The following is a 19,467-nucleotide window of genomic DNA, read 5'->3' as shown; positions in this document are numbered from 1 at the left end:
TTAAATTCATTTGCTTATTTAAAGGTGGAACCAAGTACAAAATTATTTCCTGCAGTTTTTGCCCAAGCTACAAGTCCCAATGTTTTTCAGTTTGAGTTGGGAAGAATAAAGGTAAGAAAGATTCATTCCTGGTCTTATATTTGAGTTATTTTTTTGTAAGGAAATAGCGCTTGTTTCTTCTTAAATGAATTCAGTATTTTGTTAGTACTGATATTAATCAAGTAATTACTTTAAGAGAAAAGTTGCCATGTTTGGAAATTCTGTAATCTCTTTCTAGTCACTGGGGTAACATAATTAATTTTAAGAATCTCTCTTTGGTCATCATAATTATATTATTCAATAAAACTAGGCTTATACAGAACAAAAATGCCAAATTATGTACAGCTCAGTAATCACTGAACTCACAGGTAAGCCAGTGAATGGGCTTGAAAAGCTGAAAGTGTGCCACCTTGTGATAAATGCAGGAGTGACATGTGCTGAGTGCTCTGGGAACATAAATGATAAGAACTGGGTAAGATGGGGTGGATCAACTAAAGCTGAAAGAGGAGGTTGATTCTTTTTTTTTTATTTTTTTTATTTTTTATTTTTTATTTTTTTTTATTATTATTTTCCCACTGTACAGCAAGGGGGTCAGGTCATCCTTAGATGTATACATTGCAGTTACAGTTTTTTTCCCCCACCCTTTCTTCTGTTGCGACATGAGTATCTAGACATAGTTCTCAATGCTATTCAGCAGGATCTCCTTATAAATCTATTCTAGGTTGTGTCTGATAAGCCCAAGCTCCCTATCCCTCCCACTCCCTCCCTGGTTGATTCTTAACTGTTGAACAGCAATATCAGAGTCCACTTGCTAGGAGAGGGCATTCTACATAGAGAGCTAGAGAAAGTGAAAATACATAGGCGTGAAAGTGATAAAGGTTAAGGCATTCAATGTGACCATGACAAAGGATGCTTCTGGGATGCAGCCTGAGGTTAATGCGGATGGGAAGGTGGACCAAGTCCAAGTTGAAAGGGCTGTTAAGAAGTTGACACCTATTCTGTAATAGCAGCAATCCATTGAAAATTTGAAGCAAAGAGTTGAGTATAATTGAACCTCTTTTGGAATAATATGGTAGTAACGTGAAGAAATATCTACTCTGAGAAGAATGAGAATAGGCAGTAATAACTAGGTCTTAACAATTTGATTCTGTCCCCATGGGAGAAGATGATGAGATTCGTGAAAGTAGTAAGTAGAGAGAGAGATAAACGAGAAGATGTTTTTGGTGAAAATTAACAGAATCTGTCAATGAATTGGATGAATAGAATTTGTTAATGAACTGAAATCAGTGCTGAAGGAGAATGAAGAATCAAGGATTAACTTATATAATTTTAGTTTGGCCAGCTGAGGGGTACTAACACAACAGCAAACAGAAGAGCCCACTGAAATTCAGGAAAAGGAATCGAATTGAAATTTGCAGTTGTAAACATGCCAGGGTGAGTGTAGTAGACACTTTAACCATGCTGGCTTGGCCACCTTGGACATGTCCCTTAAACCACGCAAGTTCAGTTTCTGCCTTTGTAGAATGAGAGTCCAGCTTCCATAGAAGAGCCAATGCAATATGGGCTAAAGGAATCCATGACTTTCATTAAGCAGCAGAGCATTAGTGATCTTGCCAAAATAAAATTTCAGCAAAATGATGAAAGAAGCCAATTTATCCTGTTCAAGCTTGTTCAATTCATATTATCATTTCATGGTTGAAAGAGAGAAAGGAGGCGGCCAGTTTGACTTATTGAAAACAAATTAAAATTTGACAGAGGAGTGGTAGTTTCTCACAACCCAAACTCTAAATGTGGGTCTCTTTGATGTTTCTGTTTGTGTGGTTGCTAGATATCAAATTGGATATGTCCCAAACAGGACGGCTGACCATCACTCCTCCTCCTCCTGATCCTACCAGATCTGTCAGTTAATAACAGATCCAGCTGCTCTGACCCCAAGCCTCAGAGTCATCCTTGCGTTCCCTTCTTTACGTCCCATGTCCCAGCTCCATCCCTGCATATCCTGCACCTTCTGGACTCTCTCCCTTCACTTCTGCTGGTCACTGCACTGCTCTCTATCACTGTCATTTTGTCTGGGTTACTCCTGTAGCCTCTAACTCAACCCTGTCCATCTGTTTATCATAGAACAATCTAAGTGACTGTCATTGTTTTATTTTAATTTATTTTACTTATGTATGGTTTTTGTTTGTCTTTTTTAGGGCTGAAGCTGTGGCACATGAAAGTTCCCAGGCTAGGGTCAAATTGGAGCTATAGCTGCCGGCCTACGCCACAGCCACAGCAATGCAAGATCAGAACCACATATGTGACCTACACCACAGCTCCCAGCAATGCCAGATCCTTAACCCACTGGGCGAGGCCAGGGATCAAACCCTCATCCTCATGGATACCAGTTGGGTTCATTCCCACTGAGCCTTGGCAGGAAATCCCTGAGTGACAGTCATTGTTTTAAAATGTAAATCAGATCATGTCATTTCACTGCTTGAAACCCTGAAACCCTGTTTCCCCGAGAGGAACTACCAGAAATGCCATAACAGTTGTCAAGTTCAAAAGGACCTGACATGCTATTACCTTCTGACTTCATCCCCTGCCGCTTCTCCCCTCCTTCACCCACTGCAGACACACTGGCCTCCAGCTCTTCCCCAGACGTGCCAAGCAAAACCTCCTTCTCGGCTTGTTTTCATTGACGGTTCCCTCTGCCTGGAAATTTCTTCCCCGACACGCCTACCTGGTTTTTCTTCTGTAGTCTTTCTTTAAATGTCCTCATCTTGCTGACCACCCTGCTCATTATGAATGTCTGGCATTCTGATCCCCTCATCCTGTTTTTTTTTTTTTTCTTCCTCGTGTCCATGACCTCTTTCCTAATACACTATTTAATTTAATTAAATTTCATTTAATCTCTAAAAGGGAATAAATGGAAGTTGTATGAGAGTAGCAGTGTGGTTTATTTTGCTCACTGATACATCCTCAGTGTCACATAAGGTGCCTGTTTTTTTTTTTTCCCATTAGCAGAAGAGAATAGGAAAGTAGCTTGAGGATGAGAAAGTCTAAATAATGCAGTAAAGATGGTTCTAGAGGAGAGGGGAAGACTGTAATGCAGAAAATTGAGGTAACTGTCTTCTTGGTGCAGAGGTGGTGTCATGATCATCAATAAATGAATAAACTTTGGCAGAGTAGAGACTTCTCTTTCCCTGAGAACTGACTGAAGAATGGCTGGAGGTACATATTGGTGGTGGAGGAAGGTGTGTTGGTTAATGCTGGATTAATTCAGATTTCTTGTTTGATAGTCAGTTCTGTCTGTTGAGCTGCCTCTGGTACACTGTTGGTTACTAAAACCTGACAAACTCTGGTGATGAGTGAGTGAGTGGTATAAGGATGGATGAGGTGTTGATGAAGGATAGACCACGAGAGAGGGAGAAAGCTGTGTGGATGTGACCCTTCTTTCAGGAAGGCACTCAAAGCAGCCAAAGACTTGGCACGTGTTCCAGAGGACCCAGCTCGGGGAAGAAATATAAAGGATAGGTGGTTATACTTATTCTTGCATTCTTAGTGTGCCTTTAAAAAACATCCCAAAGTTGTGTGCCTGCCCTGAACTATTAGGTATTCTCTTCATAATATTTTCTCCACTTGTCATTTCAGGAACAGCTCAACCCAATTTCTTTTTCATTCTTTTTTTTTTTTTTTTTTTTGGCTGCTCCTGTGGCATAAAAATCCGGGGCTAGGATTGAACCTGTACCACAACAGCGGCAACACCAGATCTTTAAGCCATTGAGCCACCAGGGAACTCCTCAACCCACTTCTCTTAGTTTTTGTATTGACTGCTCAACAAGTAGCACATCTTTCATTATCTCTTTCCTATACAGAACTCTCGTCATCACCCAAGGTGTGTTATCCATTCATTCTTTCTCTGCTTCGCCATCTCCTAGAATGTGATGCCTCTCTCGGCGGGATTATTCAAGAGTGAGCACAAAAACCCAGTGCCGCAGTGTCCCCCACGTCTGCACGTGCAGTTCCTGTCGCACGTCCTGTGGAGCAGAATGCCAAACCAATTCTTGAAGGTAGACGTCTCTCGAATAAGTGAACGGCAAGGCTGGCTGGTGCAGTGTTTGGAACCTCTGCAGTTCATGTCCTTACACATCCCAGAGGAGAACAGGTTAGCCCTGAGCATCCTTGCCTGTGTGATGGGGACCCATCCAACTAGACCACTGCCCAGGGGCCCAGGGGTGGGCTGCGGAAACAAAATGGAATTGAAAAAATATGCTTTGGCACTGCAGACATGATTTTGCATATTCCACATTCGAATCTATCTCAACGACTTCATTACTGAAACGCAGTTTTTATGCCGCTATTGAAGAGGCGATCTGATAGTGGATAGTTTCTTTCCTCACTTTTATTTTTCTTAAGAGAACAAAAGCAAGTACAAATTCAAACAAGTACAACTGCACTCACACTTCAGATTTAATAGAGACAGCATCACAGAATCGTAAGATACTAGAGATGGAATAGAAATCATTTAGTTCAGTCCTTCATTTCACAGACATGAAAAGCTGAGATTGAGACATTAATGAAAGAGCATTGTGAAAAAATGTTGATATACCCTTTCTAGACAGTAAGAGTAATAATACAAAATACAATTAATATCCAAAGGTAGCTTTGTTTATTATTTAACCTTTTTCCATTGATTGCCAATTAAATTATAGAAATTTTGTTTTAGAAGCCTCATTTCTGAGTTCTCTAAGTTTGGGACCCAGATTGCCCTTCCAAAGTATCATTAAAAAGTTGAATCACAAACTGAGTGAAAATATGGCATGAAAACAACATAAACGTATTTGTTGTTCTTCTTATATTTTTAGTCTCTAATCTTAAAAAGTTGTAGGGGCTGTGTTCGTTTTTATATATTTAGACATGCCTGGCATTTTTCTTTCAATACTATTAAAATTTAACCTGTGTATTGGACAGGTGAAACCGAACATTTTTAACCGAATAGTTGGTCGATTCCTCAAAAAGTGAAATAGAGTTACCATGTGACCCATCAATTCCACTCCCAGGTGTATACCCCAGGGAGATGAAAACGTGTCCACACAAAACTTGTACACGAATGTTGCGAGCAACATTATTCACAGTAGCCAAAAAGTGGGAAGCACCCAGATGCCCACCAACTGATTGGGGGGTAAATAAAATGTGGTAGATCCATACTATGTAATTTGGCAATAAAAAGGAATGAAATAATGATAAATACCACAAATGGATGAAACTTTAAAACATTATACTAAGTTTTTAAGGAGTTATACTACCGCCACCTATTAAAGGAATTCTTTTACATGAGAAGTCCCTAAGGGAAAATCTTTGGATTATCCCTTGGAGAGAAAGAACTTAATGTTTACATACTGGGAGGAGAGGGCAGTGGACATGAGATGTGACTGCCAGTGGGTACTACTGGGTTTCTTTAGGTTTCTTTGGGGGTGATGAAAATGTTCAAAACTTCAATTATAGTAATTCTTGCACAGTTCCAGTAATATACTAAAATCAATGCATTTTGTACTTTAGGTAAATTGTATGGTTTGTAGATGGTATCTCAGGAAAGCTGTTTTAAAACAAAAGAAATTCAAAGAAAAATTAATCCAGCAAAGTGAAATTTTTTATTCATTAAATATGTATTTTCATATTTTAGGCGAAATAGATAGAGCATTCATAATGTACTCTTTAGATAGTTTAATTTTACTTTAACTTCATACTTTTTATTTTATATGAGAAAAGTTTTATTGAAATTTTCTATCTGATGATATTTTTTTAAAAAAATTGCTCAGCAACCGAGAGAAACATAACATTTGGAAGGGATTTTTTTTCTTTGTGAGGGAAAATAGTCTCTTTCTATTAAGCAGAGAACTTTAAAGATGTAACTTAATATGTTGGCTTGTCAAAAACCCAATATATGCTCTTGCCATAGTAATTTATCATTTATATTCATTATCTGTGATAAATTTCTATAAAAGAATGGACAATTTAAATTCGTACTATAAACATAAAGAATTTGAGTCAATTTCCCAAAATATATGAAATGCAAATTTGTGTAAAAGTGGTGTGGCAGAAACAAATTAGACTAGTATCCATGAGAATGTGAGTTCAATCCTTGGCCTCACTCAGTGGGTCGGGGAATCCCTTGTTGCCTTGAACTGTGGTGTAGGTTGCAGACTTGGCTTGGATCCCATGTTGCTGTGGCTCTGGTGTAGGCTGGCAGCTGCAACTCCAATTTGACCTCTAGCCTGGGAACTTCCATATGCTGCAGGGGTGGCCTTAAAAAGCAATAAATAAATAAATAAAAATTTTAAAAGTGTCACTGGATTCAGGTGGTATACAGACGGTAAGGACAGGAAAATAACAAACAAGGACTAGTTCACAGTCATTCACATCACATCTTCTCTGAGGTTGGTAAAGTCATATCCTCAATTGGCTTCACCCACTTCCTAAAAGCCTAAGAAAAATCTGATGAGTTTCAAAATTCAGATTCCAAGTGGGAAATGCCAACTAGTAGTTGAGTAGAATCTTTACGTCATACCTCAATAACATGATATTTAATAGTTTAAAAATTGATATATATGTCAATATATATGTCAATATATGTCAGTCCTCTGTTTCTTTCATGACACACCTCACTCATCATTCATAATTTAAATTACTTACTTTTTGGTTGTTTCTCTCCTTACCTGGACAATAAGCTCCCTGAGGGCAGAATCGTGTCTGTGTTGTTCACCAGTGCACAGTGATTAATAGATAGTAGGTATTCTGTGGTATTTGATGAAAAAAAGAATGATATTGAGTCATGAAAGAAATTTCCTCACTGGAGCTCTTAAAGTGTATAATGAGTTGTATTATTGAGATTTTTACTGTAATAGTAATCCCAAGGCTGGGGATGGTCTATGGGTGTGGCCCATGTGTTTTTTTTTTTTTTTTTCCTTTCATTTTTTATTTATTTATTTATTTATTTATTTTGTCTTTTTGCTATTTCTTGGGCCGCTCCCACGGCATATGGAGGTTCCCAGGCTAGGGGTCCAATCGGAGCTGTAGCCACCGGCCTACACCAGAGCCACAGCAACGCAGGATCCGAGCCGCGTCTGCAACCTACACCACAGCTCACGGCAACGCTGGATCATTAACCCACTGAGCAAGGGCGGGGACCGAACCCGCAACCTCATGGTTCCTAGTCAGATTCGTTAACCACTACACCACAATGGGAACTCCTTTCTTTCATTTTTTAAAGTCTCATTTAAGTATAGTTGATTTACAATGTTGTGATAATTTCTGTGACACAACATATTGATTCAGTTATATATACACAAATATCCATTCTTTTTCAGATTCTTTTCCCATATAGATTATCACAGAATATTAGGTAGAATTCCCTGTGCTATTCAGCTGGCCCCTATTGGCCAGACCTTTAATACACCTCATTGTAAATGTGCCAATCCCAAACTCCCAGTCCATCCCTCCCCTCCTCCCACCTGTCTTAACTATAAGTTTGTTCAAAGTCTGTGAGTCTGTTTCTATTCTGCATATGAGTTCATTTGTATCCTTTTTTTAGATTCCACATATAAGTAATATCATATAATGTTTGCCTTTCACTTTCTGACTGACTTAACTTAGTCCAATAAGCTCTAGGTCCACCCATGTTGCTGCAAATGGCGTTATTTCATTCTTTTTTAGGGCTGAGTAGTATTCCATTATATATATATATATATATATATCATACACCACATCTTTCACATTCTTCTCTTAATGGAAATTTAAATTACTTCCATGTTTTGGCTATTGTAGCTAGTGCTGCAGTGAACATTGGGGTGGCTATATCTTGCATAAGCCTTCTTCTGATAAGCAGCCGCGACCTGGGACAGGTAGCTTCCATGGCCAAGGGTGGATTTGAAGGAGGGATAACAGAGTTCCAAGGGTTTTCTTTTTACCTGTGGCAGATGTTATGTCCATTTATATTTTATTGACTACAGCAAGTCATGTAGTCAAGTCCAGAGTAATTAGAGCCAATAAGATGACTCCATTTGCAGGGAGAAGGCCAATATTTATTGATAACAATATAATTCACAACATGTGCTTAAAACCAGCCGGATGATATAGCTGACATTGTCCTTGTAACAGGTAAAATAATGAGTTATTTCTTTTGCTCTCCTCCAGTTAAAGCCATTGTTCATTAAAGTATGACTATTGCTACAAGGGGTTGGTGTGGGAAAAGAGACTAAATTGGTTGAGGTGTATCCTTTGGTTTTCCTTAACCTGAGTCAAGTTACAAGAGGTAACTACAACTCTTTCAGAATTCTCTCATTCATTCGTTCCACAAATATGTGTTAGTGCTTCTGATGCTGGATAGAAAATAGTGATCAAAATAGACATGACCCTTACCTTAAAAGACTGGTCTGGTAGCAAAGAGAGGTGCTTTAAAGAAAAGAATGTGACATCATACATGAATGATGGAGGGAGAACTGGACGTGGCAGCCATAATGTTGATTGTAGAGTCCTTATTGACATTTTGAGATTGATCAGACACTAGACTAAGTTGTGTTCTTCGACAAGAACCCAGACTGCAGATATTCTGTGTTGCTACAATGTACTGTGATTTATGTACTGTGACCATCAACCAGGCTGAGGGGCTGGGGTAGCAGTCTTCTTGGGAGGTTGAAGAGCCCAGCTAAGACGTGAAAATCCCTCCATTACACCTTGAGGGAGAGGCTTGCTCAGTCATACCTTTCCAAGAAATAAGTGCTAGCAGCTGGGCCCAGCAGTTGTATGGTTTCCTGGAAGCCAACGTGATACATGGGGCGGGTAATAATTAGCTGGGAGTTTATAATGCATGATGCTTCTCACTAGAGACTCTAGTGTCAGAAGGTGGGATCTGGAAGAAGTCTGCACCTTCAGACCACAGTGGCTTTTAATACAGTGCCCCTGACCTGAAAAGCAAAGGTACAGTGGATAGGTGTGGACAGGACGATGGGCTATCTAAAGATAGTGACAAAGCTTAACAATAAATAATCACAAGTAATCCCCACTGTGTGCTAGGCTAGGTGCTGGATGAATATTAATAAACAAAATATATGAAGTGTATAAAACCCCTAATCTTATGAGCTTATATTACAGGCTCATCAAGAGGACACCTTTCTAGATGAATGAGTGGTTCCCTTGATTATAAATATTCAGGTTTTGGAGTTCCCATCGTGGCGCAGTGGTTAACGAATCCAACTAGGAACCATGAGGTTGCGAGTTTGATCCCTGCCATTGCTCAGTGGGTTAAGGATCCGGCATTGCCGTGAGCTGTGGTGTAGGTCACAGATGTGGCTTGGATCTGGCGTTGCTGTGGCTCTGGTGTAGGCCGGCAGCTACAGCTCCGATTGGACCCCTAGCCTGGGAACCTCCATATGCCGTGAGAGCGGCCCAAGAAAATGGCAAAAAGACAATAAATAAATAAATAAATAAATAAAATCTACAGTCATTATAAAAAATAAATAAATATTCAGGTTTCTACTTTTAATGCCTTTTAGTGCCATCCATGAACCACCTGTATAATTTATTTTTTATAATTTAAAAAAAATTTTTTTGGCTCAGAGGTTAATGAACCCGACTTGCATCCATGAACATGAGGGTTCGATCCCTCGCTCAGTGGCTTAAGGAACCAGCATTGCCATGAGCTGTGGTGTAGGTTGTAGATGTAGCTTAGATCCCGTGTGGCTGCGGCCTAGGCTAGCGGCTGCAGCACCGACTGGAACCCCAGCTGGGAACCTCCATATGACACGGGTGTGGTGCTAAAAAGACAAAAAAAAAAAAAAAAAAAAAAAAAAAGTGTTTTTAATTTTTGGCTGCAGCATGTGCAAGTTCCTGGCCAGGAATCAAACCCTCACCACAGCAGTGACAACACCAGATCCTTTAACCTGCTGCCCCACCAGGGAATTCCCAACAAGTATAATTTAAATAGTTTAGAAAAATGAGCACACCCAAAGGAATTATTTGCTCTTAAAATAGACTCTTCTAAAAGGAATGACTTGATGTTAGACATATTCTGGACACATGATTTAAGGTATGATGCATGGAAAGGTCACAGGGTATGGTAGAAGCAAAATGATCTGATGCTCACTCAGATTCCCAGTAGAAACTTTCCTAAGTGAAAATGTCCCTAATAGTGTTTGTTTCACGATCAGCACATACGCATTGGAAACAAAGACACATGTTTGGGTCTGTGAGGAACGTCAAAAGAATCATCCCTCTGTTACCTGCTTCTGACTGGGTGGGTTAACAGCTGATCCTGGGTCAGAGTCAAGGCAACAGGGCCTAAAGCAAAGTTTTCTGGCTTCTTGGAGCAGGTTTGCCAAATTGAAAAAGAAAACTCAGGATTTTCCAAAGAGTGCTCAGATTCTGAGAAAAGGGGAGCCCCCAGGTTCAGCAGGAGACCCACATATCTAAGAGAGGTATCCAGAATCTTGGGGAGATGGGGGTGAAAAAGCTCTAAGGACTAGTGGTTGGAAATTTTCAACATAAAACTCTACATGGAAGGAAACTTGTAAAACACACAAAACTGATTTTTTTTTTTTTAATCGGGGCTATCATTGTTGTTCCCACTGTGGTGCAACAAGATCAATGGCATCTTTGGAGCGCTGGGACGTAAGTTTGATCCCTGGCCCTGCACAGTGGGTTAAGGATCCGGTGTTGCCAAAGCTATGGCTTAGGTAGCAACTGCTGCTCAAATCTGATGCCTGGCCCAGGAGTTCCATATGCTGCCAGGCAGCCAAAAATGAAAAGAAAAAAAAAAATCTAGGCTATCATTAAACATGTCCTAAAACACAGTTTTAAAAAATAGTGTCTGGAGTTCCCATTGTGGCTTAGCAGAAACGATCCAGACTAGGGACCATGAGGATACGGGTTCGATCTCTGACCCCACTCAGTGGGTTAAGGATCTGGATTTGGCATTGCTGTGAGCTGTGTTGTAGGTCACAACAGCTCACAGACACAGCTCATATCAGGCATTGCTGTGGCTGTGGCTGTGGCCAGCAGCTGCAACTCCAATTCGACCCCTAGCCTGGGAACTCCATATGTTGCAGCTACATCCCTAAAAAGCAAAAAAAAAAAAAAAAAAAAAAAAAACCCCACCAAAAAAACCCCCAAAGTGTCTCTTGTCGTAAGTTTTGAAGTCTGCGAGGTACATAGAACTGATGCAGAACTGTTTTAAATTTCTGTACTCCACTTCTCCCGTCTCCAGATCGGTGGACATACTGGAACTGACGGAGCAGGAGGAACTGCTGAAATTCCACTATCACACCCTCCGGCTGTACTCAGCCGTGTGCGCGCTAGGGAACCACCGCGTGGCCCACGCCTTGTGCAGCCACGTGGATGAGCCGCAGCTGCTTTACGCCATTGAGAACAAGTACATGCCTGGCCTGCTACGTGCCGGCTACTACGATCTGCTCATTGACATCCACCTCAGCTCCTATGCCACTGCCAGGCTCATGATGAACAATGAGTTCATCGTCCCCATGACAGAAGAGACCAAGAGCATCACCCTCTTCCCAGATGAGAATAAAAAGCACGGCCTCCCCGGGATTGGCCTCAGCACCTCCCTCAGGCCACGGATGCAGTTTTCCTCCCCAAGTTTTGTAAGCATTAATAACGAGTGTTACCAGTACAGCCCTGAGTTCCCGCTGGACATCCTCAAGGCCAAAACCATCCAGATGCTGACTGAGGCCGTGCAAGAGGGCAGCCTCCATGCCAGGGACCCTGTGGGCGGGACCACTGAGTTCCTCTTCGTCCCGCTCATCAAGCTTTTCTACACCCTGCTCATCATGGGCATCTTCCACAACGAGGACCTGAAACACATCTTGCAGTTGATTGAGCCCAGTGTGTTCAAGGAAGCCGCTGGTCCCGAGGAGGAGAGTGACACCCTGGAGAAGGAGCCCTGTGCCAGCGAAGACTCTAGGCTAGAAGGGCCAGCCGAGGAAGAAAGCAAAGGGGGAAAGAGGCCCAAGGAAGGCCTGCTCCAAATGAAACTGCCTGAGCCAGTTAAACTACAGGTAATCAGAAAATACGGTGTTGAATTTCAGAACCTATTAACATTGGCCTTTGTCTCCTTTGTGTGTTCGTTTGTCCCTGGGTAGTGGGAGTTCTTCATAAAGTTAACTAACTTCCTGTTGTGCTTGGGGATGTGCCTAACTTTCTTGCCTTGGGAATAGAATTCATGAATTTTCCAATCAAGTCAATTGACTAATGTTTGTAAAAGATCGATTCTGAATTTTTGTCCAGGTGGTTTCGTTGGTCAGTACATGTGCGAGTGTGGCATGCCACTGTTTCTGTGTGTGTGTGTACGCATGCATGTGTATGTGTGTGTCTGTCTGAAAAGAGATTTTTTTTTTGTCCTGCCAGTATTACCAAGTCCAAGCTTATACTACTTGCCCCATAATCAAGAGATGAAGTACTGGGATGAGGGGTAGTGACTTTATTAGGAAAGCCAGCAGACCAAGGAGATAGTAGCCTCCTGTCCCAAAGAACCATCTTGCCTAGGTTGGGATGCTGGTTACTTTTAAAGAGCAAAGAAGAGGAGGTGAGGAGTTAAAGTAGAGAAGGTGATAAGTAGTTACAAATATATCCTGGTTCCAAGTTGACCAGATTCTGTAGTCGGGGGCATCTATTTCTTCTTTCCTGCAGTCTGGAAATTTCCACCTGGATTCACAGATGGGTCAGGTCAGAATGTTTCCTGTGAGCTTAAACAAAGGTATTTTTGATTTAACGTTCAGGCAGGGGAGGCAGGGTCCCCACAGATGGGCCATTTTGCATACTTGACTAAAAAAAATTTTTTTTTTATTGTTATGGCTGTACCCATAGCATATGGAAGTTCTCAGGCCAGGAATTGAATCTGAGCTACCGCTGCAGCAGGCTGGATCCTTAATCCACTGCACCAGGCTGGGGATCAAACCTGAGCCTCTGCTCTGACCCAAGCCACTGCGATCAGGTTCTTAACCCACTGCACCACAGTGGTAACTCCCATTATGCATATTTGAAACAACAGCCCTTTAGTGATGAACTTGTAGAAAAAGCAATAGAATATGAAGGTTAAGGTAAGAGAAATAGGTCCTATGTGGAGTCAGATTTGTTCTTCCTAGTACATCAGCGCATCCTCTTCTTTCGTGTAGTCATTAACAGTTTCCTCATTCTCTCCTTGTTTCTGCAGATGCATTGCACCAGCGTTTTGTTGGTGCAAAGCTTTCCGTACCTATTCCCCTCTCCCACCCTTCCAACCTCAGGACACTTGTTCATCAGGAGATGCACCTGTTCTCACACAGCAAGATTTTACTTCCTACATTGGTTTCTAAGGAATCAAGGTCTTGCTTGTCTTTGTGCTCATCAGGCTACCCCAAGGACCCTTTCCTCATGCCTCTTTGGTTCTTAGTAGCAGTTGGATGCTCGCATCCTTGACACCCATTTCGCCCTTCCTTCCACAGGCAGCCCTGATGGAGGCCTTCCTCGGAGTCAGACCCTGGGTGGTGGTGAAGGGCGCAGCTCACTGTCTCTGGGGGAAATAGACACTTCCTTTTGTATTTCTGTCAAAACACCTTATTGCTGGAATTCCCACTGCGGTGTAATAGGATCGGCAACAATTTGGGAGCGCTGGGATGCAGGTTCAATCCCTGGCCCAGCACAGTGGGTAAAGGATATGGCATTGCCACAGCTGCAGCTTAGGTCACAACTGTGACTCAAATCTAATCCCTGGCCCACAGGGCAGCCAAAAAAGAAAAAAAAAAAATCCTATAGCTAGTCACATTAAATACTTGGCAGGAGAATAATGGATTTCTAGATGAAGGGAAATTTCAACTGGAATACTGTGAGGAAAGAGAGGGGAGGCCTGTCCCAGATGGTGACTTTTGAGCTGAGGTCAGATTGATGAGAGGGAGTTCAGTGCTTGTGAAGAAGGAGGGCAAGCGTGTTCCAGGAACTTTTCACACAGGGCACATAGCTGGACAAAGGCTCTGAGGCAGGAAGAGGCCAGGGTGGCTGCAGCTTACTGAGCGGGGGAGGGAGGGTGAGCAGGCAGAAAGCGGTTCACCTAGAGTCCAGCTGTTGGCTAAAACCAGCCGTGTGATGGGGTTTGAATTTTTTTCTAAGTTCAGTTAAAAGCAGGGAAGAATTTTAGCAGGAATTTTTTATTCTGAAAATCTCAGGGTAACTGCCGCAGGGAAGATAGTTAAGGGAGTAAGAGGGGGTGATCCCGAGCCCACCTAGCTAGGAGGCTGTCATGCTGCTCCAGACCCAAGGTGCTGGTGCTCCCACTGGGGTTGGATAAGCAGGTGAAGAGGGACGTGGACATCTCAGAACTGGCATTGACAGAAATGGCATTTTGTGGATGGTGATGCACAGGGCTTTAAAATCATTCTTAACATTGCTGTGTATTTATATCACAGTTGGCATAAAGTGTATTGAAATGTTTCCCTAAACTTTTGCAGAATGTTCTCCAGAAGGCATATTTCTCCAAATGCACTGTATTAGTTAAAAATCCTTTTGACTTCTGGTAAAAGAGTACCAGCTAACCATTTCATGAGTAAGCCAGAAAACCGCTTAATTAACGTACATGTAAAGTCTGGAGGTAGAGAGTTCTAGAATTAATGTCGTAGCTCAGTGGTATCATTGGGAACTAGATCTTTGTCTCCTCCTGTGATCCTCAGTTTATGGTTTTTATCCTAAAGTGTGTGACCTCATTCTTCCTCCAGTGCTCATGTCATTAGCCCATTATACTCATTTTGAAAAGGGTGTTCTGGTCTGTTATTCATGATGAAAAATCTTTCCCAGGAGACCTCTTGGAAATGTCTCCTTCTCTATCTTATTTCCTGTAGCACCTCCAGCTTCAGAGGAAGCCAGGACAGTACCTGTTCATTCAAGGGACATCAAAGGCTATTTGCCATGTTGGCTTAGACATATTACGTTTCATCTCCTGGGACTGGGCACATTGCCGTCTACATAAAGTCAGCATTCTGTTTATACAGGAAATGAGTTGACAACTAGCCATATCTGCCACACATTTTGATTTGATATACCTGGACCATTTTAAAGCTTCTGAAATTAAACTTGGTGTCTTTTTAATCATTCCTTTAGATGTGCCTGCTACTTCAGTACCTCTGTGACTGCCAGGTCCGGCACCGGATAGAAGCCATCGTGGCCTTTTCAGATGACTTTGTAGCTAAACTCCAAGACAACCAACGATTCCGATATAACGAAGTTATGCAAGCCTTAAACATGTCGGCTGCACTCACAGCCAGGAAAACCAAGGAATTTAGATCACCACCTCAGGAACAGGTATAAGAATGAACTGAAATGACTTCCTTTTTTACTTTGGATTTCAGTCCACCTAGGTTCCACATATTGCTAAACTATACCATGAGTTGCAAGTGAATTTTTTTCCCTGTTCTCCTTAAAATGGACAAGTTCATTTATTTTATTTTATTTTTTTAGGACTGCATCTCTGGCATGTGGAAGTTCCCAGGGTAGGGGTCGAATTGGAGCTGCAGCTGCCAGCCTATGCCACAGCTCATGGCAACGCCAGATCCTTAACCCACTGAGTGGGGCCAGGGATCAAACCCGCGTCCTCATGGATATTAGTTGGGTTTGTTATCGCTGAGCCACAATAGGAACTCCTGGTCAAGTATTTATTTGGTCAGTATTCATAGTTTCACCAAAAACAAATAAACAAAAACAAAAAAACTACTTGGTTAGTTTAAGCAAAAGAGAGCATTACGAAAAGATATCAAGTGTGTTAAGGATTCTTTGAGGAAGCCAGTGTGCCTGATTCTGAAGCTCTTCAAATAGGAATAACATCTAAGACAGGGTGAGTCTTCTGAAGCTGACACAGCACCACTCCAGCTGATAGGAAGCCTTGACACACAGGACCCAATGCTAGATTCTTTCCAATTTGTGCCTCCTAGAAGAACCAGAGTCATTGCCAGCTGTCTTGCAGGAATGTTAATCCCTTATTTGTGGTTCTTTCTCTGGTTGCTCACCTCCAAACCCCCATCCCCCTAGGGTGCAACACAACCAAAAGCCTAAACTTAAGAATGAACTAGTCTAGGGTTGTGAAATTTCTGGCATCTACTTTAGGAGGATGGGTCTCTTAGTGTGGGAAATGACCAAATATAGCTCTGATGGTCAAAAGGTATTAACTGACAGATCTCATCTTCAGTACCTTACTTTGCCTTTTCCCTCTGTATCCAAAGTATCTCTGAATGAAAGTGTCTAGGGACTGATGGCAGAATTTTTTTTTTCTCACCAGAAGATAATTTCTTTGAGGGAAGGAACATGAGGTTTTGAATATTGCTGTAAACATGTATTGAGCAGAGAACAAGTCCAGTCTCTCCCAGAGAAGCTCCATACTGTTAGGATATTTCTGTTGGGATACTTCTGCCTCTGAAAAAATGGAGTACATGTGCCTTTCCCTATTTTTCCTTCTAAATACAACTCTAATCTTGGGCATTGCATAAAAGACGACTTAAGAAGTCTCTGAAAGAGAACTGGCACACTCAGGAGCCAAGGAATGACATGGGTTGGGGGGGTGAGTTCTTCGGGCTTTCTTTTTGCCTCATCTATTCTAGATTTGGAGCTAAAGAACTCAGCAACCCAGAAATGCCAGCAGGCATAGATAAGAAAAGCCCCAACGAGGGCCATCTATGCCTAGCCAAAGGGCCAGTAAAACTGTTTTTCTAGCAGACAGAAAACTTTTACGTATTGATCATGCTACTCCAGCTGAACGCCACAGTAAACTCTGTGCACCACCCAAACAATCAGACACTGAGTAGGGTGTTTAGACTTCCACTCTCATCAGGCTGCACGCAGGTGCTCCAGCTGAGACTGGAGGGAGCTGGGACTTTATCCTGACTGAATGGTAAGGAGGCATGCCCCTTCCAAAATGTCAAGAGGCCAGTGAGGGTGATGGTACCAAGGTACTCTTAGCCTTTCCAGCCATGACTGTATGAGCTCAGGTCCAGTGAGGAACTGGCCCTCCCAAGTTTCACCCAGCAGAAGCAAGCTCTCCTCTCTTCAAGGAGGTCAAGTGGAAAAATGGACTTTCACTCCACCTGGAAGTAATGAGGCACCCAAGCCCTTCTCTTCCTAGATAGTGACCAAAGACACCAGAAGTTTAAGTAAGATCCAAAGTCTTATAACATAATACCAGGAATGTCCAGGTTTCAATTAAAATTACTCATCACATCCAGAACAGCAAAAACTTGAATAAAGAAAGGCAATCCATAGATACCAAATCTGAGATGACAAAAATTTAAAAAGAAAGTTACAGCAAGAAAACGAAACAAAGGACATGAAGAACAAAATGAAAATTTTGGAACTGAAAAGTATAGTATCTGATTTAAAAACGCTTAATGACAGAACGAAGGGAGTAGAGAAAGAATCATTTAACTGAGAGAGGACAATAGAAATTACCTAGCTGAAAAACAGAAAATAGAGGGAAATGAATAGAGCCTCAAGGACTGGTACAAATATAGCAAAAGGTTTAACATTTGTGGCATTAGAGTTCCAGAAGGATAGGAGAAAGACAATGAGCTAAAAAAATACTTGAAAAAATAATGGTTGAAAACTTTTAAAATTTGGCAAAAGATGTAAAGAAAGAGATTTAAGAAGCTGAGTAAAACCCAAACAGGATGCCCTCCAAATCTAAACTGAGACATAATCATCAAACCTATGAAAACTGAAGACAAAAATCTTGAAAGCACTGAGTAACAAATGACAATCATGAGGAAAGACAAGTCCAGTGATGATGGATTTGTCATCAAATTGTATGGAAAACAGAAGGAATTTGTACACCATTTTTCAAGTGCTGAAAGAAAAGACCTGTCAACCCAGAGTTCTGTATGAAGTGGGAATATCCTTCAGGAATGAATGGGAAATCAAGACTTCCTCAAATTAAGGGAAACTACCAGAATTTGATTACCCTGAAAAAAATGCCAGAAGGAGGTTCTTTAGACAGAAAGCAAATGATGAAAGAAGAAAATTTGAAAAAACAACAAGACAGGATTAAAATAAGGGTAACTACAATACAATTCCTTTGTAATTATTTTCTATTTTTTTGAAAAATTCAAATAATTATTAGTTATTCTAATAGAATAATTATTAGAATTTTCTAATTATTTTTGATAGACAAAGGAAAAATGGTAACTCTCTAATGTGTTCTAAATGTGTGCATAGGAAATATTTAAGGCAATTATATTTTCTGTGTAGGAGAATAGGGACATAAAGGAAGATAAGGTATCTATACTTCATTTAAACTGGTAAAATGTTGATACCTGTACTGAGATAATTTATGTATATATAAGAGTTCCCATTGTGGCTCAGCAGTAACAAACCTGACAAGTATCCATGAGGACTTGGGTTCCATCCCTGGGACCACTCAGTTAAGGATCTGGCATTGCTGTGAGTTGCAGTGAGGTCACAGACATGGCTTGGATCTGGCTTTGTTGTGGCTGTGGCATAGGCTGGCAGCTGCAGCTCTGATTTGGCCCCTAGCCTTGGAGCCTCCATATGCTGCAGGTGTGGCCCTACAAAGACAAAAATAAATTATGTATTTATAATAACCACTGCAACCACTAAAAAGCTAGGGAAAGAGATAGACTAAAAAGTACTATGAATAATTTAAAATGGGATCCTAAAGGTAGTTCAAGGAACCCATAGCACATTGGGAAAAATAATTCAGAACAAATGGAAAAGAAGTAAAATAATAGACTTAAAATATATTGTTAAATTCATGAATGTGAACAGTCTGGTTACACTGAGTGAAAGACAAAGATTGACAGAGTGAATTTTAAAAACTTGACTTAACAATAAGCTCAATTAAAATATAATGATGTAGATATGTTGAAAGCAAAAGGATGTAAAGTGCTATGTCTTGAAAAATTAATCAAAAGGAAGTAAGAGGAGTTCCTGTTATGGCTCAGTGGTAATGAGCCTGACTAGTATCCATGAGGATGAGGGTTTGATCTCTGGCCCTGCTTAGTGGGTTAAGGATCTTGCATTGCTGTGAGTTGCAGTGTAGGTCACATACGTAGCTCACATCCCACATGGTGTGGCTGTGGCTGTGGCATAGGCCAACAGCTGTAGCTCAGATTCAACCCCTAGCCTAGGAATTTCCTTACGCTGTACATGTGGCCCTAAAAAAAAAAAAAAAGAAAAGAAAAAGTGACTATATCAGAGCAAAGAATATTATCAGAGATATACAGGAACATCATGTAAGGATAAAAAATCAATACACCAAGAAGACAAATGTGTATGCATTGGACAACAGAGCTGCAAAATACATGAAATCAACATAGGTAAAACTGCAGGGGAAAATAGACAAATGCATAATTATAGTTGGAGACCTCAACATCCCTTTTTCAATATTCGAAAGAAAAGCTAGACAGA

General features: G+C 41.2%; 1 protein-coding gene across 1 annotated transcript in view; it reads left to right on the top strand.

The window, feature by feature from the left end:
* RYR2 (ryanodine receptor 2) overlaps window positions 1-19,467 on the top strand; it is a 754,552-nt gene that overhangs the window by 506,385 nt on the left and 228,700 nt on the right. The window contains 4 exon segments of the mRNA XM_021072683.1: window positions 25-111; window positions 3,960-4,186; window positions 11,282-12,089; window positions 15,160-15,360. Coding sequence (XP_020928342.1) covers window positions 25-111; window positions 3,960-4,186; window positions 11,282-12,089; window positions 15,160-15,360 — 1,323 coding nt within the window.

Source organism: Sus scrofa, chromosome 14 (genome assembly GCF_000003025.6).
Source record: "Sus scrofa isolate TJ Tabasco breed Duroc chromosome 14, Sscrofa11.1, whole genome shotgun sequence".
Taxonomy (NCBI): Eukaryota; Metazoa; Chordata; class Mammalia; order Artiodactyla; family Suidae; genus Sus; species Sus scrofa.
The sequence above is the reverse complement of the archived record's forward strand: the minus strand, read 5'-3'. Positions and strand labels throughout refer to the sequence as shown.